The following is a 20,368-nucleotide window of genomic DNA, read 5'->3' on the forward strand; positions in this document are numbered from 1 at the left end:
GCTTTTGGTGCAAGAACCATATTTGCGTTATAGGATTGTTCTGCACCTGGAAGACTGGGACCCTGATCCCTGATCTGCTGCAGTGTAAATAAGAACAATCAGTGGCGTCGGACAAAGGTCTTTTTGGGTTGCGTTTAGCTGGGGTCGCAGCAGGCCAGTCCAAATAAGTGCTGAAACCAGCTTGGTCCTACTCCTGGCCAGCCGGCAGCCCGCCTCGGTTTTACAGAAAGACTCTTTCCGGAATGTTTGAGGAGTTTTTAAAAAGTGCATCGGGGTCCATAACCCTCCCCCTGCCCTAGCTACCGTGAGTCCAACACTCAGAGGAAAATTGACCTAAAATAGCTTTTCTGTGCCCCCTCATCTCCCCCCCAAATAAAAAATCACTGGTTTAAAATCAACTCTCCCTCCCAGAGCTAGCAGCAGGTGCTGGGTCTGAACGGGAGCACGTTCCTCTTCCTAGCCTTGTCCGACCGTCAGGTGTCAGCCTGAAAAGCGGTGATGCAAAAAGCTGCCGCTCCCGTGGACTGAGCGGAGATCCCCGCACAGCGCTGCAGCCAAGCCACCCTGTTCTGATTCTTCTCACCCCCCAAATCTCTGTTTCCTTTAAACGCTCGAGCGCTTTCACTCGCAGACTGAAGTCACTGCTCTGAGTTTCGCTGTGGAGCGGCATGCAGCTGTGGAAGAGAGGAAACTGATCTGCTGCAGAAGATGGAGCGGTGCAAGCCAGAGCTGTATATTGCATACACAGAGCGTGGAAACCCACTGACGTGGGAGCCCTCCTCCATATATGGACCTGGGTTTTTTTCAGGGTGCTGTCATGGCCGAAGGGGGCACTCCTGCCCCCAAACCGGAGCTCAGCTATCTCAATCACTTGCCCTCAGGGCCCCTGAGGGTTTTGAGATGATTTTGCACCCCGCTTTCTGTAAAACTTTGCTGTTGAACTGCAATAAAAACTAAACCAAAGAAAGCTGCAGCGGGCGGAGTGGCGGAGGGAGGCGTCAAGCAAAGAAGGGAAGTGACGGGGAAGGAATTGCCGTGGGAGGGTGGGTGCGGGATGAGAGAAAGTGATGAAATGGCGCCGGGCGTCTGGAATTTGGAGCGGCTCGACCTGCCGCCGCTATCTGGCTTTGCTAGGACTGCCCGCCGGTTCCCACCGCCTCCCGGAGCCGCGGAACTTACGCAGGTGACCGGAAAAGGTTTGTGGCGAGACAGGAAAGGCAGGGGTTGGGGGAGAGATCTCACCACCGCTGGAGGGTGGGCTGGTCGGAGAGGTCCCCTCCATCTCTTCAAAGGCTTCCTTGTAGCTGTGGAGATGAGGCTGCGGAAGAAAGCGAGAGAGGCCACGTCAGAGCCTCCCCCCGTTACAGACGCGTGATCGTCAGGCACCCGCAAACCCAGGCTCGCTGCCGCCGGGGCTTCGGGGCCAAAAAGAACCAGGGCCTTCCTTCAGCTTCTCTGTGGGTCCCGGGCAAGCCTCAGCCCCTCCCGTCCCCTGGCATTGAACGGGGAGGCCCCCTCACCCCGGGCCCTGCTCACAGAGCGGCGGGCGGGAAGAGCAAGGAAAAGACACCTCTTTCGGCCTCCCTCCCGGGTTGGCGGCGATGCTGCTGACCACCTCCGGCGAGAAGCTGTGGACCGGCGAGCGGACGGTCGGGCTCCGGGGCGTGCCGGGCTCCGGGGGACTGTTCTCGGCCTGGCCCTCGCTGGCCGTGTGTCTTCGGCGCGGCACTCCGGTCTCCTCCGGGGACCTGTCCCGTGACTGCACCCCTGGGATTCAAGCACATGGCAGGAGGCGCTCGTTAGACAGGAGCGTGCGGCGCGACAGGCTCCTCCGGGCCCTGGTAACGAGCAGAGAGGGCCCCAGGGACACCTCTTCCCAGCTCGCGTTGGCAGCGTCAGGCTGAGAGGCGGGTGGACAAGACTCGAATTCACCCTGAGGGTGGCAGGCGGCAGCTTAGCCTGCCGGGTCGGTGATTTATCTCCGGCACTAGCCTCTCCACATCGGACGGCTCCGCTCTCTGACAACTCTCTGCCCCCCAACGTTTTTAAAGGGCAGTCTGTGCTGCCTTACGGAGGTGAAGGAAGAGGGAGCCTGCCACGTGCTACGGGATAGGCCCAGCACGTGCGGGAGAGCAACCTGCTGCCCTGATCCCAACCCGGACAGGACCCAGGATGGAGAACCAAGGCACCCTAGGCCAGGTGGTTATTTCCCGTATAACAAATACCCCTGGAATTGCACCGCAGACAATAACTCTTCCCTTTCTGCCCTGCGCTGTCGCCGTCCTGCCCAGACGCTCGGGGAACTGGAGGCCTGGGAGGGACCTCGAGGAGTCGTCAAGCCCAGGCCACCTGCGCTGAGCCAAGACCAAATCCCACGTTAGTGGCATAGAGTTTAAGGCCAAAAGGGACCACCAGCTTATCCAGTCTGACCTCCTGGCTAGCATGAGCCGCTCCCACTACCCAGCCACCCGCACACCCGAATCAGACCGAAGCTGCGCCCGCCCAGAGGCGGATGCATGTCAGTGACGGGGAAAGTGGGTTTTGTAACATCCCAGGCCTGACCTGCAGAGCCCCTGCAGTTCCCACTGACTCCAACAGGATGGAAAATGCAACATAAATCATCAGTAAGATGCTGCTTCTCCCATTCCCATCACAGCTGAGCACCTGTGTCTCCACAACACCCCTGTGAGGTAGGGAGGGCGTTATCCCCATTTTACAGACGGGAACTGAGGCACGAGGAGATCAAACAACTTGTCCAAGAACGTAAGAACGGCCGTAGTGGGTCAGACCAATGGTCCGTCTAGCCCAGTCTCCTGTCTTCCCACAGTGCCAGTGTCAGGTGCTGCAGAGGGAATGAACAGGACAGGCAATTGTCGAGCGACCTGTCCTGTCGTCCACTCCCACAACCAAGGTCACACAAGAAGCCTGTGGCAAAGCAGGGGATTGAACCTGACTCTCTGGCTATGCCCCAACCACTGGCCGTCCCTCCCCCCTTGATCAATCCTCCACCTTGCTTTGGAGGCCGGCAGCAAAGGTACCGATTAAAGGGCCTGGTCGGAAGGCCAATGCAGCCGGGGGGGTTGACTTGGCCACGCTTTGGATCAGGCCGCGGAGACAGCTGGGATGGTGGCTTTTGCACACCTGTCTCCAGGGAACCAGACTGAACCTTGAGCAATGAAAGAGCGAGTGAAATGTAGGCTACGGCCACACGACACACTGCCAGGTCACAGAACAGCGCATGGGAGATGGAGCTCAAGACAGACCCAGGCCGGCGGTGACGGGGTCGCGTTACAGAAAGGGCAGGGCACCCTGACGGATCCCTTCTGAGCAGAGAGTCCAAGCAAGTCCAAATAACTAAGCCAAGGATGGTTCTCACAGCCGGAGCGCCCTCCCCGCCCCCCACCGGCCCCGGGAACGATCCCTAGAGAAGTGCATTTCAGGGCCTGGCCAGGGAAAATCAGTCACCGTGCCAGGAATCTGGTTCACATTCCAGTCCACTCCTTTGTCTGCATCTCCAGTAGCGGCCAGGCACCCCCTTCTCCAACTCCACACGCAGCAGCCTGGCTGCAAAGCGGCGACACCTGTTGGGAAAGTCCTGCAGGCTTTATAAAGCGGGGGCGGGGGGGGACCCAGAGCCACGTTCAGGGCCCTTGGTGGGTTGGGTTCTTTCCTCCCACCCAGCTTTTCGCTGCGAGGGGGAACAGCTCTGCTGAGACTCAGCTGGGGAGAGCACGGGCGGAGGCAGGAGCTGGGTTTGGCCTGCGTCCACATCAGCAGAGCGGGAGGAAGGCTGTCTCTATGGCAATGACACCCCCCAACACGCAGCACCTGGCCGGGAGGGGGATTCGCCAGGGAAGGAAGAAGCGGGGAACTGCTGATCGTATTGAGCAATCATCACTTTAAGAAAGCAGCAGCACGTTGCTCTGGTAAGCCGGGGGTCCTGTCTCCATCCTCCCAGACTGCGCATCTCCCCTAACGACACAAAGGCGAGCAGCTAATGAACGCCGAACTCAGCACCCCACGGGGAGGAAGGGAAGGACGTAGATGCTTGTTCTGCAGATGGGGAAACTGAGGCACGGAGCAGCTCGCTGATTTGCTCCGAGGTCCCATAGGGCACCCGGGGCAGAACGGGTTCCCGTCACCAGCTCGAATCCGCAAGATTGGGCAACATCTGATCTCGAAACGGGCCCGCAGGATTGACACCCGCCCAAGGCAGCCAGATTCCAAACAGCCATGACAGGGATAAACGCTCATATTTATCTCAGCATCTTTTAGCCCCGGGGACCCACAGGGGTTTCACCTGCCGGATTTACAGACGGCCCGTGGTGGACCAACATAGGAGCAGATGCTAATTTACGCGCACAACGTCCCTGAGCACAGAACTGATTTCAGTGGAACCGTTGCATAGGGTGTTGGGGAGGGCAGCGGGTTGCATCAGCGAGCCAGGGAACGGGCTGCACCAGGGCATGGGGAGCAGGTGGGGAGCCGGCTCAAGGCATATTTACACCTATTTCTCCCTGCTGCCTGGGAACCCCCATATTTCCAGCCAGGCCAGGCGGACTCAGCTTTGGCGCTCCCCTGCCATTTACATACGTGGATCTTTAAAGTGGGGTGCTGAACAATCAGAGGTCCTGTCTGTGTGGTTGGGACATTAACAATCCCAGGGCTTTTTATGTCAGTGCTGGGGTTGGCCCATGGCCAGAATTGACCCCATCTCCTTTCTCTGTTCTACTGTGCAGCTCTGCACCCCAGAGGTGGCTGCATTACAAGGCTGGGAGAAGAGACCTCTGCATAGCTCATTTGCAAAGAGCTGCGGGAGCCTTCGGGACAAAAGGTGCCGTAGGAGCACGAGAGATTGTTATGCCATAGAACTGCAAATTAAATCAGTTCGCACAGACACACCCGCCTTCCCCAAAGACGCACAGGCCCCCAGCCATCCTGCTGTAACTCAGCCTTGACAATACCTCCCCCAGCCACCCTCAGCAGGCAGACAGACACATTGTGGCTTAGAGACACACAGCACTGTTCTCAGAGCTGGGTAGGAAACTGCCGGAGACCAGATGGGGCTGTCTGTTGTCCTCTCAGATATACACTCTGCCCTTCCATCAGCCTCGGTCCACTCCGTCACGCACAGCCAGCTACCCAAAGCCAAATGCTGCAGGCTGATCCCACCAGTGCCAGAAAACACACACACACACACACACACACTTTCTCTCTCACTCCTCTAGGCAGCCACCCTCTGGCTCCTGTCTAAGGGAATTTAGCAGAAAATTGGCCACTAGAAAACAGGCTGAGAACACAAACGCCTTTCACGGAGGCCTCTGACAAGCCATCAGATGGCACGTAACTCTTTCTGACTTCCAGAGAACCATCCCTGAATCTCAGAGCCCCGCTGACTCCCCTTCTTCAGATCTTGAAAATCTGCTAACCACGCGGGGAGGAGGTTGGCTGCAAGCTGCTGGTCCCGGCGGCTTCCACACATCGCTGAAAGATGAAGCCTTCCCGAGTGAGTTTCTAAATAACAATCCCAGTAAGGATGAGGATAACAAAATCACCATGGCTGGGGAGACCGAAGAGAGCTGAACGCTGGACTGCTGCCCAGATGGCGTTTGCCCACGTAATTGATGCACGCTGGAAAATTCCATTCGCAGCAACTTTGAAACCAAATTCGCCCATGCAATCTGCTGGAGCTTGCTGCATGTCGGTCGTTTGCTGAGCACACAGGCCATGCCAGGAGCAGTGAATGTAGAATAAGCAACAGAAGGGGTAATAAGCGAAGCCACTCTGTGGGTAAGAGACGTGTTGTCCAGGCTGGATGGGAGAAGGCGCATCTTGACCCGGCAGTGGCATGCCAGGCTTACCACAGGACCCTGCCGGGGGCCTGAGAAGCTGTGTCATGCAGCCTAACTTGCCGTCATTTCAAGGAACACAATCAACTTCCAAAATACCACACTGCCATGTATAATTTCCTAGCCACTTTCTGTAAGTAACCCCCCCAAATTACATAGACGGGAAAGAAAAAAACCCCTTTGCTTTGTGCATTTAGCAGCATTTTGTGCCCAGTTAGTTCATTAGACTTAAGGCCCAGCAGAGGGAAGGGATTTAGGTGCCCAATTTGCACTGAAATCAATGGCAGCGAAGTATCCCCAAATACTGTCAACCGGCCAGGGCTTGGGTCTTTAGTGTTGGCTGGAAAGGCGCCTGCTTTTCAATCGGCAGGCCCCAGGCTCCAGTTATAACCAGGACGGCCATCATTACACACACGCATGCTGACCGTTAAGCAGCGGGTTTTCCCCATTGACAACACTTCCACGCAACTATTTGTGTGCCGCGTGTTAAGCACACCGTGTCTGCAGGGCTTGGTCACCTCCCCTCTCTGCGCAGCAAAACCCCACTGAAATCGGAAAATGGGCCCCTCAAACCCACCACAAATGTCGTCCCCTTGGGCCTCGGGGCGGAACCTGAAAATACAGTTTCAAGGCGACGCTGTCCCTTTAATTTAACGAGCATCCCCCCCTCCCGTCCCCTTTTCACGGGACGTCACCTTGTGCAGCAGCGTCGCTCCTCGGAGACGCTGCGATGGCCGCGGACGTTGCAATGGGACGAGCTGACACGAGGGGATGGTGCTCGGTGGCACGTGGCCAGCCCACGGTAGATTATAACCGTGCAATCCTTGTGGGGCGCCCCCCAGGACGCGCACACACATGCACACACACGCACGCGGGTTCCCTGAATCTCAGGGCCACACACTCAGTTAAAAGCCTGGGATGGGGCTAATGCACCCGACTACGGAGGGGGCATAGTCGGGCTTTCTCTATGGGCTCGAAGGGATTCAACAGTCCTAGCGGCTAACTGCTTGCACCCTCCGAACGGCCCAGTGAGCTCTGCAGCCGTCCCAGCCACCTGGAATAGACTGAGCACAACGGAAAGTCAGGGCAGCCGCTCGCCGAGCAGGAGAGGCAGCAAGGAAAAGGCACCGGCACGTCCCCTTCTTCCATTGTGTGACCAAGAAAGCGAGGCAAGACGGGCGGAAAAGGGAGAGGGGCCGGCCGGGAGATGCTGGAGACCTCAAGGGGGAGCTACTGGGATGCAGAGCAAGAGGTGGCGGCGAGGGGTGAAAAGATAGCAGGCGGATGGACACCTCGAGCCGCGGAGCGGAGGAAAGTCGCTCTGCTAACGAATGCCAGGGAAGCACAAAAGGTAGCTCCTGCCCCCGCTGCATGCATTCCACGCCCACCCTGGGAAGGCAGAGGCAGCCAGCGCTGGGCAATGCCAGGCCGGGCCCCTTTCAAACTCCTCTTTCACAACCTCTCCCTTGGCAGGACGGGCCCGCTCGGGGCACCCAGCAACGCCCCAGCCTCTCTTTTCTCTCCCTTGCCAGCGGGAAACAAAGGAGAAGAAAAAGGGACGCGTTGTTCAGAGCCAAGAGTGGGAAAGCTGGCAGGCTGGCCGGAGCTGTAATGAAGTCAGGCAGAGGGGAACGCAGGCTCTCAGCAAAGCCCTACCCGGGATTTCATGCCTTGGAAACTGCTCTTTAAAAAGGAAATGGTATTTTCCCCGCTCCCGGGGAAATGTATTAGCAGGATTCTAAGCAGATGTACAGCACGCCCATCCTCACCCCCAGCACGCGTAGGGCTCCCGCTCTGCAATGGCTTTGCCTGTCGGTTCAGTCCCCCCTCAGCAGCAAGGGAGCTGCCTTTGCCACATACTTCCAGGAGACGTGACTCTGCTCACCCAAGGACCGTGCCAGGTCATGTCATGGGCTGCATCTGGAGCCCCTGTAACAAGGTGGCCCAGCCAAGGGAGACTACAGATCCCAGTATGCCCGGAGCAGGAGCAATGATGCATCCTGGCTCCTTCCATAAGAACAGCCATACCGGGCCAGAACCAATGGTCCATCTAGCCCAGTGTCCTGTCTGCCGACAGTGGCCGGTGCCAGGTGCTTCGGAGGGAATGAACAGAACAGGCACTCATCATGGGATCCATCCATCCCCTGTCATCCACCCCTAGCTTCTAGCAATCAGAGGCTTAGGGACACCTAGGGGTAGGGTTGCATCCCCTGACCATCTTGGCTAACAGCCATTGCGGGATCTATCCTCCATCAGCCGCACCTACGTGCTGTGGATCGAGGGAATTCCAGGCTCCCTTGAAAAATTACGCAGGCTCCACTTTATTTGCCTGCACCTATTCCTACCACATTTAATATGGGGAGATTTTGGACCTCAGTTGTGGGCTGAGATTTGGGAGCTGGGTGTATACCTGGGATTGGATCAGCTGGGAATGGGACATGCGAATTCAACAGGACCGGCAGGAGGCACCCGTGCCCTGCAGAATCTGCCCTATATTCATCTTGCATCACGAGGAAGCCGTGATGAAAGCACTGGACTCAGAGTCGAGATTCTTGGGTTCTTTTCCTGGCCCTGCACAAGATTTGCTGAGTGAGCCCCGCCAGCCACTGAACTGAACTGCATATGGGAACGGGGAAAACCACCCTCGCCCAGCTCACAGGAGGGCTGGGAACACACTCGTGTTTGTGGGAACACCTGGAGTTTCTTCGAGACGGAGCAAGCACTAGGGACACAAACTCTCCCTTCTCACGCCGAGTACAGGCTGTCTCGGGGAACCCAGAACCCAGCACTCTGCTGCTCCAGGTTCACGTGGGACGACAGTGGAACCTCACCAGCCTAAAACTGGAGTCTCCGTCACCTGGAACCAGAGCATGCAGGGGGGCTTTTATCTACAGCAACTCTCCACCACCCAGCTCGATAGATGAGCTGTGGACCACACCCTCCTTCCCTCCTGGTATATATTAGGCAAGTACATTTCCTTAGGTATCTGCCAAGGGCTGCAACCCTTTTCCTTTCTCTGAGGCTTCACCATCTTAGCCAGATGGTTTTTAGCTGTCATCGCGCCACTTTCTCACTGCTGATGCTGACGGTGCATGGCCCTGGGCTGCTTGCCCCAGCAACGCCACTTCAGCAGCAGACATACAGCGTTTTCTGAGAAGCTCCGTGCTCATGTTTAAATATCAGTGACCAGACAACTCCAGCCCAGCCTCAGATGGCCTGCAGGGTGGTCTAATGGTTAGACAAGAGGAGGAGGAATCAGGAGACCTGGTTTCTATGCCCAGCTTTATCACTGGCCCACTGGTTGACCTTGGGCAAGTCACGTCATCCCCGTGCCTCAGTTTTCCCAGCTGTACAATGATGCTGACCTCACTTTTGTTAAAGTGCTTTGAGAGCTAAGGATGACAAGTGCTATATACGAGCTAGGTGTGATGATGATCATTCTCGCTGCGTGAGTTTTTCCATCTGTAAAATGGCTATTTCATCAGAGAATCAGAATCCTAGAAGGTGAGAGTCGGAAGAGACCTCAGGAGGTGTCTAGTCCAACCCCCTGCTCAAAGCAGGACCAACCCCGACTAAATCATCCCAGCCAGGGCTTTGTCAAGCCAGGCCTTAAAAACCTCTAAGGATGGAGATTCCCCCACCTCCCCAGGTAACCCATTCCAGTGCTTCACCACCCGCCTAGGGAAACATTTTGTCCTAATGTCCAGCCTAGACCTCCCCCACTGCAACTTGAGACCGTTGCTCCTTGTTCTGTCATCTGCCACCACTGAGAACAGCCTAGCTCCATCCTCCCTGGAACCCCCTTTCAGGTAGTTAAAGGCTGCTATCAAATCCCCCCTCATTCTTCTCTTTTGCAGACTAAACAAGCCCAGTTCCCTCAGCCTCTCCTCATAAGTCCTGTGCTCCAGCCCCCTCAGCATTTTTGTTGCCCTCCGCTGGACTCTCTCCAACTTGTCCACATCCTTTTTGTAGTGGGGGGCCCAAAACTGGACACAATACTCCAAATGCAGCCTCACCAGTGCCAAATAGAGGGGAATAATCACTTCCCACGACCTGCTGGCAATGCTCCCACTAACACATTAATCTACCAGGTGCTTCTATGGCCTCCGTCGCTGAAGCTCTTTGCAAATGTTAATGGATTTATGTGCACAACACCCCTGTGATGTCGGAAAGGAATTGTTATCCCCGTTTGACGGATGGGGAAACTGAGGCACCGAGCTGGGACGAGACGTGCCGATGGTCCCACAGGGAGTTTGTGGCAGACTCAGGAAGAATTGTCCAGAGCTCGAGTCCGTCTCCAACATCCTCTCCACCGGACAAAACCGCCCCCCCCTAATCTGGAGCAGATTGCAGCCAGGTCTGGTGACAACCTTAGGTGACCCTTGGGGGGTTACATTGTCACTTGGGCACTAGCAGAGATTCCAACCGCCAGCCCTCTTCTCCTGAACAGTCAGCGCTGACCGATGGTGGGGCTACGGTGAGATCCGGGGAAGGGGAGAGCAGTGGTCACAGCCCGGGGACCTCTCACCCTGGGAGTCACCGATGTCACGCTCTCTCTAGCCCTACGCAGCGGGGGCTGCCTGTCAAATCACAGCACCGTTCCCCTCTCTCTAGACAGGACATCTCGCAGAGCAGCCTGACTCCATTGTTCTGCCCGGGACAGACCCAGGGGGTTCGGGCACAGCCCACGAATCACGTGTCAGGCCAGGCCTCTGGACACTGATAAAAGTTTGGGCGGGAACGGGCTGGAGACTGGTTCTCGCCTCGCTGGCAAAGGGCAGCCACTCCAGTTTATCCTCGCGCCTTTCCCAGGCCTGTCCCACGGGCCCTGCCATTCCGCGCAGGCAATGCAGAGCACACGGCATCTTAAGGGAACATTTCTAAATCATTCATAGAGGGTTAATCAATGACACACACACACACACACACAAACACAAACACACACACATATCACAGGTTTGAGCAGCCTGTGCTGTCCAGGTCCAGCGGCACCTCAGCAGACGGTGTCACACACGGTGACAAGAAACCGGCTGGGGCCTCTACAACACGCGATTAACCACTTCTGACACCACCCGTTCATCCTTTATTCCCCTTTATAAAAGGGCGCCTGCACACACCGATTTGATTGCGGTTCCACCAAAGCAGGTGATGCCATTTATTTCTGCAGCGCTCCAAGAACAGCCCACCACGGCTCATCAGCTTCCCCGGGACACTTGAACATGAACCCGATCCTTGGACTCCTGGGCCGCGCCTCCAAACCCCAGTCCCGCCCCACAGCTCCCCAGCCCCTCATCACAGGACCCTAGAAGATGAGGGTTGGAAGGGACCCCAGGAGGTATCTAGTACAACCCCCTGCTCAAAGCAGGGCCAACCCCAGCGCAATCATCCACAGCGCAGCACTGAGATCTGTCCAACTCCGCAATCAGTCCTTGGCCCTGGCCCTGCCACCCCAGCTAAAGACAAAGCCAAGGGGTTCCTCAGTCGAAACCTGATGCAAGAAGCTAACATCAGCACCCACACAGAGGGACCATGGTTATTGATGGTCACCCACTGAATGAGGCTCGGCCCCATTCGGAGTCTCTCCAGGCAGGGAGTAAATCCCAGTCGAGTTCATCAGGACGCCAGCACCTCAGCTGATGTAAACGGGTGTAACTCCACTGCCTCCAGTGCAGTTAAACTGCTTTGCACCCGCTGAGCATCTGCCCCTCACTCTGCAGGCCGAGCAGCCCTGGTCACTGTTTCATTTGCTTCTCTCCCCCATGCAGCTTCGCCCTCTAAGTTACTGCACGGCCCAGCCCTCCCTGGCCTTGTCCATGCAGGAGGGACATTACGCAAGCCCTGGCTGTTAGCAATCAATCAGCTGGCTTCCTCTGCTGGGTCTGCGCCTGGGTTGCTAATCTCTTTGCGCTGGTGCTCTACGGGCCGAGAGCAATTCCAGAGCAAGTTTGCATTTCAGGCCCGAACCAGCTGACGGGCTCCCTACATCCATCACAGCGAAACAGACCCGGCGGTAACCGTCCATGCAGTCAAATCACTTTGTGTTGTGAGCTTCGGCCCAACGCCGCGACCAGCCACAGAACAGCCGCCACTGCAACGTGTGCATTTCCAGAGCGAGGGTGAGCGGACAGCAAGCGCAAAAAGCCAGGGCCAGGGCTGGAGGGCCATAGGTGCCCATATAATAAAAAGCCCTGACTATCGGCATGTCCCTATAAAATCGGGACACCAGGTCACCTTATCCAGAGCATCGTCCACGCAATACCTGCCCCCAAATCCATCCAGCCTCCCTGCCCCTCCCTGCCCCTCACCCACCCTGACCACCCACTACAATTCTCCTCTCCGAGCTGCACCGCTTCAGTGACACAGGAGGGGCCAGAGGCAGCTCCCACTGGATCTTTCCCCCGGGAGGGAGCTGGATGGGTCCCCGTGCAGGCGGGTGAGAGGAGATTTGCTCTGCAGCTGACACCAGTCAGGCTGCCGCCCCAGCCAGCGCCTGAACCCAGCCCAGCATCCAGGGCCTTTTTCTTTAACCTCCCGCAACAGGGCAGCGAGGACTCGCAAGTTCTGCTTTGTATCTCCCCGTGGGACTCCCTGCCCACAGCACGGGCGCGCCGGACAGCGGATCAGGGCCGGTTTGGAGGCTTTGCCCGACAATGACCTGCTGAATAAGGAACCAAACATGCACTGGTGCGTGCGTGCACACAGGACCCCCCCCAGCCTGGATTCGGAGTGTTAACCCTTCGTGTGCCACCCCTCCCCATGCACGCCCCGGGTTTGGGCCCTTTTGGAGCCCTCCTCGCAGCAGCACCACCGAAGTAGCAGAGCGTAACGGTGACCACCGGCCTCGACCAGCCTCCCTCTGCCCGTGCCGTCCGGCGTGCCCGGAGCCACTCCGCAGGCGCCCGCCGAGAACCTCGCCCCCGGTGCGTCGCTCTCAAGCGCCTCACACACCCGGCCAGGGTTCACACGAAACCACGCGGAGCGCCGTCGGTGGGAGGAGGGATCGGCCCAGAATCCAGTCCTGGGAAGGACTGCGGCACGGACGGGGGATTTCCCCGTAGCCAGGTGTCAGCGAAGGGCACCTGCACCGGCTTCAAGGCCAGGATCTCCCCGTGACGGGGGCGAGGCTCCGCCACCGTGAGCTGGGGCGTGGATCCGCCGATCCCGCGCCGGGGTTCGGTGCCTCTCTGCCCTGGACTCTGAGCAGCTCCCCCCACCCACCAGCAAGCGTGGTCACAAGCCCTGCCCCACACCGCCGCGTCCATGCACACGGGGCGGGGGAGCCGCCAGCATGCGGAAGAGCAGGGGTCAGCGGCCCGAAAGAGGAAGGGAACAAACCAGCGAAGGAGAAGGATCTTTGTCGGTGCAGAGGAGGGTGGGGGGCTTTCGTGCGCTGCTGGCCGCCCTGGAGCCTGGCGTTGTACTCTGAGAGGGGAGGTGGAGGGAAAGGAAGGGGCGCAGAAGTGGGAGGTCAGCCAGGGAGGAGACCCAGTCCGCCACGGAGAGAGACAGACGGGACAAACACACACCACAATGGAGAAGGGGGGGGGAAGACACAAGAGAAAAGATTAGTTGGCACCCTGCGTTGGGTGGCGGCCGAGCCCAGAGACGCTGGGTGCAGAGGGGCCAGCAGGGGATTTCACCACCCCCGGGGGTCCCCGCTGCCTTGGACAGGGACACTTCTTTTTCCGGGGAAAGAGTGAAGAACAAAATGGGCTGGTACCTGCCTTCAACACAACTCGACGGCAGCCGGGAACCCCCAGGCCAGAGCTGGCCGCATGCGTGGGGCGGGAACAGACCCCACAGGTGTGACCGGAGGGATCTTGGACTCTGGAGCCCTGCTCCTGGGGTGCGTTGTGTGGTCTGGCCAAGGGCCGCCACAGCCCAGCCGGGGGCATGGTGCTACCATTCCCACGCAACCTTCCCCCCCGCCAACCCTGGGGATGGACCCGGGCTTCCCGATGGAGCTCCCTCCCCCCTCCCCCGCCATCCTGTGCGAGTCACACAAACCCGAGCGCTTTGGCCAGGCCCGGAAAGGAAACGAGAAGGCCCACAGGCGTTACTGGAAGGATGAAGGGGCAGGGCAGAGAAAAGTCATCGTTTGCATGGCCCCCGTGGGGAGAGGGCTGAGATTGCTCTCTGCGGGAGGCCAGGGAAAGGACCGGGGCAGTACCGGGGAATGGATTAAAGCGATGGAGGATCCACGGGAGGGCCCGGCTCCACCCCACAGCCCAGCTCGCCAGGACGGAGGTCAGAAAGCCAACAGCAAAACGCAAGTGGAGAACTGGAGTGCCTTATGCCCCTCGTGTAAACGACCCCCCGGGGCGGCAGAGCACCCAGCCCAGCGCGGCGGGTGTGAGGGAGAAGCTCAGCCCGTCGCAATGAACAAACTCTTCCGGAGGCGTCTGGGCCTCCCCACGCCTGTTTCCGCCCCGGGTTTCTCGGGCTGGCAGGTAGCCGGGTCTCGCCGGGTGGCGGCTGCTGAAAATCCAGCCCCACTCGTGTGTAACGGTCACCTGCCCCCCGCCCGAGACAGGCCCTGCCACCGCCGGGGAGGAAACTGGAGTGGTCACGATTGCAGGACTCAGGGAGGAGGAGGCTGTGTGAAATTCCCCACATACTCGCGCCGGGACAAGCAGGCAATTTACAGCAGCGAGGGCCATAAATAATCCACCCCCCCCAGCCGCCGTCACATCCTATCTGCTGCCTCCTCGTCTCCCGCTTCCAGGCCGCACGGCAGGTTCTGTCAGCTGTGCAGTCAAGACACTTTGTTCTCCCCTGGGTGAGCGAGCCGAGCTGTGCCACGTGCCAGGCGATTCTCCCCAGGCGTGGGACCTGTTCCAGGGACGGCTCCCAGCGTCAGCCCCCCGGCAGCTGTGGGGGTGACCCGGCAGGGGGAGGCGCTCTTCCCGCAGACTCAGTGTCCCGGATCCGTGCGGCTGGGTTGCTCCTGGAAATGCTTTGCTGCCTCCTTTCCTGCACTAGCCTGTGATACGTGCTGGGTGGCTGGGCGCTGTGACACAGCTACCACGTTCCGCGTCAGAGGTGGCTGCCTTTCCGCGCCGGCTGAAGCGATTTCAATGCGCTGTCCGTTTGGCAGCTGCGAAAAGGCTCCGGGATGCAAAGCGCTGCATAAATTGCCACGGTTTGCTTTGTTTTTAAAAACAAACCCTCTTAATAACCCAGTTTTCCTCAATGGTTTCCCTGCAGCTCGGGGGGGGGGGGGGGAGGAAGGGAGAGGGGTGTCTGGTGGGGGAGAGGTATTCTCAGGGCATTAAAGGGTTAGTCACTGAGTCCTTGAGCTCGGGTAAGCCAAGCCCATTGCTCAGAGCTGTGAGGCTAAGTGTGACAGCTGCACCGGCCCCTTCCCCTCCCTCCAGCGGCCAGCTTTCCCCACAGCCCACACTGGCCCCAACCTGCAAGGACGTGGCTCCCCCCGTCTCTCCCTCCTTTGGCAGAGCAGTGACTCGGCCTGGCTTGCCATTGAGCTGTTCTCCCTCCCTCTAATGCCTGTCGTGTTTCTGGGCCAAGACCCCGGCTGGAGCAAACCCTGCTCTGCCAAGCCGCAGAACTGGAGGCTGGATCGCCGCCCCGGCATTCCCAGGGACGTGCAATTAAAAACCTGCAGCACGATTACGGGGAGGAGGGCAGGGCTGTTTCACCACTTTCGGTGCCTGGCCGCTTCCCTCCCCAGCATGCGCTGAGGGAGCCAGGTACTGTGCACCCCCGGAATCCATATTCCCCCACCATCGGGCCAAGAGTGACACTTTGGAAATGCACTTCCCACGCGCTCGCTGGACTTGGCTTCCTGCCTCCCGGGCTCAGGCTGGGGCCGAGCGCTGAAGTGCGGCCAGGGGCGAACGGCATTCCAAAGCGATGAGGCTAGTTCAATCTCCCAGCCGTGCCCGCTGTCCACGGTACAAATGCCTCACAGATCTGTGGTCCCACTGGTCGACGAACATCTCCATGGCGAACGCCTGTTACTACCAAATTCCCTACATCGCACCTAACTGCGCAACACCAGTCCCTGGGCAAGTTACCTCCTGACCCCAACTGGGGACCATATGCCCTGAAGCATGTTGATCAGTGGCCTTTGCGCTTTTTTAGAATCAGTGACAGCCCTGGTTCTAAATATGCCCCAATCCTCCCGTTCATTTCCCCAGCTCAAATCCCAGCTCTGAGGCTGAACAACACCGTTTGACAACAGATCCAGGGCGCTACGTCTATGGTAAACACTTCAGAGGGACGCATCCATTTCCATTCCCCTGCCTGCTCAGAACATCCCAGCTCCTCCGGTGTCCGTGGGCGTGGGACTAAGAAAGAAAAGCCAGAAGCCTGGGGCAGGGACTGTGATTTACTAGAAGGGCCACTAGCCCAGTAGCCCCAGCGTATGGGCTTTGGATAATGGTTAGGTGACTAGCCTGTAACATGGGAGACCAGGGGACAAGCCCCTGCTCCACTTCAGACTCCCTGTGTGACCCCGGACAAGTCACTTGGCCTCTCTGTGTCTTAGTTCCCGCCCTGCAAAATGGGGGTGACGGCACTGCCCTGCCTCAGAGGGGGGTTGGGAGGATAAATCCACTGAAGATCGGGGGGTACTCGGTGTCTAGGATTCTGCGGGTCCTGTAAGTCCAACACTGAGCATAAGGGGGGGTCCCAGGCCAGGCCTAGAATTCCAGCCGGCGTCTCCCAAGAGAGGGACCTGACATCTAGGCTGCCCACGCCTGAAACCTGCTCCCCGCAGGCCGGGTTTTCAGAATAGTTCAGCAGGAAAAACCGGCCCCTGTTGTGGGTCCTGAGCAAACCTGGCCTGAACCCCTTGGAAAACCCATCAGTGGGGCTCAGTGGGGCTGACTTGCTGTTTCCTTCATTCCCAAGGTGCTGGCCGCTGGCTGAGCTTTTCTCCTCCCTGCTCCCAGACTGCACTGATCTGTCTGCGCCAAGCCGCGACCCAGCACAGGAAGCGGGCACAGTTTCCCTTTGGCTGCAGAGAGAGGAGCAGAAGGACAGCTGGACCCACCCCGGCCTGCAGCTAACGGGGCAGCAGAGCAGTTTGGAGCCGGGCCCAGAAATGCCAGTGCTGATCCAGCCAGAGGCCCCGGGATGGCGAAAGCAGAGTGGCCGTCCCATCAGACCAGACTCTCCGGCCAAAGGCGGCTGGGCCCTCTTTCCGACCCAGCTTGGAGCACAGAGCAACGGACGCTGCCGCGGGGAAGTCCGCTACCTAGCCCGGAGCCGACAGCTGGGCACCAGCAGAACCCAGCGGCATGGCAGCCATCTCGCCTGGACAGCGAGGCCGTGGCGGAGACGCCCCCCCCGCCAGGCATGACCCCAGGCGCCATCCGCAGCTGCCTCCACGGAGAGGGGACCCTGGGAAAGGGTTTCAGGGCATTTCCCTCTTCCCTGCGCGCTCTCTTGTGGATCTGCGTTTCATCTCGCAATTTCCATCCCTTTCTCCCTCCGGCCCCCTGGGCGCATGTCCCAGGTCCACCCTCCGCCTCCTTGTTCCCAGGGATCTGTCCCAATTTTCCTCTCCTGAGGCCTGACCATTGGAGAACGGGCGACCACCCATCTCCCCCCGCCACCCAAAAGTCTAGGTTGAACGCACCCTGGCCCCGAGCTGACGGCCAGCCAGAGGTAGCTGCTGGGACAGAAGGTACCACAAATCAAAGCCCCTCTTACCTGCTACTCTGTGGGCCACCAGCCCTTCCAGGTTCAAGGGCTTCTCTTCCGAGGGTCTAGAGGGATCTTCGTAACTCTCCGGTCCCTTCGGGGGCGTCTGGGTTTGTGCTGGCACCATGGGGGACGGGGGCGACGTGGCCAGGGGCTGCTGAGCCCCCACGGGGCTGTAAACTGGTGAGAGAGGGATGGGAGAGGCCGGGGGGCTTCCCGGGGCGCGGCCATAGCTCCTTGTCAGCGGCGCCGGAGGCTGCTGGTTCTGATGGCCGTAGGGCGAGTAGGACGTCCCGAAATCCTGCCCCGTGTGCTCCGGCTCGCCAGCGCCCCGGCCTGGCGGATAGGCTTTGCACAGCGGTTCGGAAGCCGGCAGAGGCTGGGTGATAGCGTTGTGGGCCGCGCTCGCCGGCAGGACGCCGAAGGCGTTGCTGGGTCTCGGCTGGGCCAGCTGAGGGGCCGCCTGGCTAGGGAGGCCTGACACTGGCTGGGCAGACAGAGAGGAGGCCACCGGGCCGGGCCTGTCCTTTCTGGCAGCCCCGGGGACGCTCTGGGACTTGTGCATCGTTGAGACCGCCGGCTCCAAGTCCAGCATGAGCATGTTGAGCGCTTCGATCGACTGCTCGATCTCCTTCTGGGAGGCCACCCGGGGGAACTCAGGGATGCTGTGGCTCTGCGGAGGGGCCACCTGCACGGGGCTGGGCTGGGGGCTCGAACCGGAGATGCCAGGGCTTTGGCTTTCCAGGCTGCCGTCTTGCTGGGAGGAGGGCGGCCTGCTGCCGGTGCTCTGCCAGGAACTGAGCCCCCTCTGCACGGCCTCCCGGCTACTGGTGCTCCGAGCCGGCGCCTGGGGGAGCTGGGGGCCCAGCTCGGTGGCCGGATAGGACTGGGAGCGGTACATGCCGTTGGAGTCGAAGCCGTACAGGCAGGGCTGCGGGGCGACCGGCGGCTGGGGCTGCAGCCAGCCGGGGTCAGGGAAGCTGGCCTGCTGCCTCTGGTAGTCGGACAGGTTCTCCTGCGCAGACGCAGAGGGCCGGATGGGGCTCAGCAGCTCCTGGGGCCGTCGGCCCATCATGCTCCTCAGCGTGTTCTGGTTGTGGTAGGGGTACCCCCCGTTGATCAGCGGCTCCGAGTCGTACGGCCCCTCCTTGCGCAGCGCGGCCACGCCGTTGCAGCTGGAGGGGCCGTTGGGCAGGGAGGCCAGGCTCTCCATCCGGGGCGCCTCCTGGTAGCCCGTCTCGCCGGCGTTGGTGGTGCCGTCGAAGGAGGAAAGGGTGCCCAGGCTGCCGACGCTGTGTCCGTCTTGGTTGGGCAGGTCGTCGTCCAGGATGTCCGTCTCCCGCTCGGCCACCGGGACGGCGGCGTTCCCATTGACGTGCACCTGCGCCGGCACCAGGCGGCGGCCGGCCGGCGCCGCCCCAGGGTGGCGGTTGTGCATGGCGGCTTCGCTCTCTAAGCCGAAGCCGCTCAAGAGATGGTCGAGCTCGCGCTTCTCCTCGGGGGTCAGCACCGGGTGGCCGCTGCCGGGCGCCGCGGGCTCATCGGTCTTGTCGGTCTTTGTGGAGGCGGTGGAGTTGCCCGAGTCGCTGCTGACGGAAAGCGTGTGCTCCAGGTGGTTGGGGGCGGCGGAGAGGGGGATGCGGCTGGCGTTGACGGCGCCGGTGCTGCCGTGGAAGGAGTCTTTCTTCTTCACCTTGGCGTAGAGGCTGCCGTCCAGTGGCCCCTGCGTGTGCCCGGGCTCTGCATGGGGAGAAGGGAACAAAGGCGAGGAGATCAATGGTTCGCTCGGGGCGGGAGGGTGAGCTAATGGCTCCCATTAAGTGCAAAGACGACTTCAAAACCTTCTGAGCCACTCTGCCACTTAACTAAAAGCATCAAGGCCCTGTCAACCGGCTGCCAAGCACTCAGACTCCCAGTGAAATGCACACTGCCTTCCCACCGCCCTACCGCAGACGCACCCTCCGGCAGAGATGCCGGCGCTGTGCCCTCCTGTGGCTAACGTGGTCCCCCCCACGTTCCCGGAGGAGACGGCGTCTACTGTGCCTCTGGCTAGAGACTTTCCTGGAAACCTGCTTTCACCGTGCTGAAAGCGCAGGATGTTTTGCAGCTAGGAAAACCAGGCCGGATCGATACAGCATTAACGCGAGCAGTCCCGTCAGGGCAGACTGGAAGATGGACTGCGTGGAGCTGCAGGAGGACAGGGGGAAGGGAGCTGAGGGGAATCTAAAGCCGTTGAGCGCTGCTCAGGGCTTGCTGGAATCCGCTGGCCTGCAGAAACCACCCTCACCCGCGGTGAGTTTGAGGACATTTTTACTGCCTTCCCAGGTTCAGCACTGCTGAGTGACTGGAGATTGCAACCGTTTTATGGTGCTGCCCCTTGAAACGGTGCCTCCTGCACCAAAGAAACAACGCTGCCCTCGAATGACTTATACTGCGCGTGCTGCAGTGAGAGAGGAGGACAGGGATTCACAGACTCGACGGTCAGAAGGGACCATCGTGATCACGTCACAGGCCACAGACCCTCACCCGCCCCATGCTTGTGATAGACCCAGAACCTCTGGCCGAGTTACTGAAGTCCTCGAACCATGATTCAAGTCTTCAAGTTACAGAGAATCCACCACTGACAGTTTAAACCAGCAAGTGACCCATGTCCCACGCTGCAGAGGAAGGCGAAAACCCCCCAGGGTTTCTGCCAATCTGACCCACGGGAAAATTCCTTCCCGACCCCAAATTTGTGATCAGTTAGACCCTGAGCATGTGGGCGAGCCCCAGCAGCCAGACACCTGGGAAAGAATTCTCTGTAGTGACTCAGAGCCCTTCCCATCTAGTGTCCCATCACCGGACGCTGG

At 59.5% G+C, this 20,368-nt stretch overlaps 1 protein-coding gene across 5 annotated transcripts in view; it reads right to left on the reverse strand.

Moving 5' to 3' along the window:
• TNS1 (tensin 1) overlaps nucleotides 1-20,368 on the reverse strand; it is a 236,554-nt gene that overhangs the window by 38,921 nt on the left and 177,265 nt on the right. For 2 of the 5 annotated variants that reach the window (XM_067529462.1, XM_067529460.1), the window contains exons 16-19: nucleotides 17,529-19,259; nucleotides 13,185-13,271; nucleotides 1,571-1,767; nucleotides 1,180-1,318 (exon numbers count right to left, since the gene is read on the reverse strand). In XM_067529462.1, the coding sequence (XP_067385563.1) occupies nucleotides 1,180-1,318; nucleotides 1,571-1,767; nucleotides 13,185-13,271; nucleotides 17,529-19,259 (2,154 nt within the window). The remainder of the gene's footprint in view (nucleotides 1-1,179; nucleotides 1,319-1,570; nucleotides 1,768-13,184; nucleotides 13,272-17,528; nucleotides 19,260-20,368) is intronic. The other 3 variants (XM_067529461.1, XM_067529463.1, XM_067529459.1) reach the window with 2 other exon arrangements.

Source organism: Emydura macquarii, unplaced genomic scaffold, assembly GCF_026122565.2.
Source record: "Emydura macquarii macquarii isolate MOO-44397 ecotype Brisbane River unplaced genomic scaffold, CSIRO-AGI_Emac_v2 contig_2988, whole genome shotgun sequence".
NCBI lineage: Eukaryota > Metazoa > Chordata > Testudines > Chelidae > Emydura > Emydura macquarii.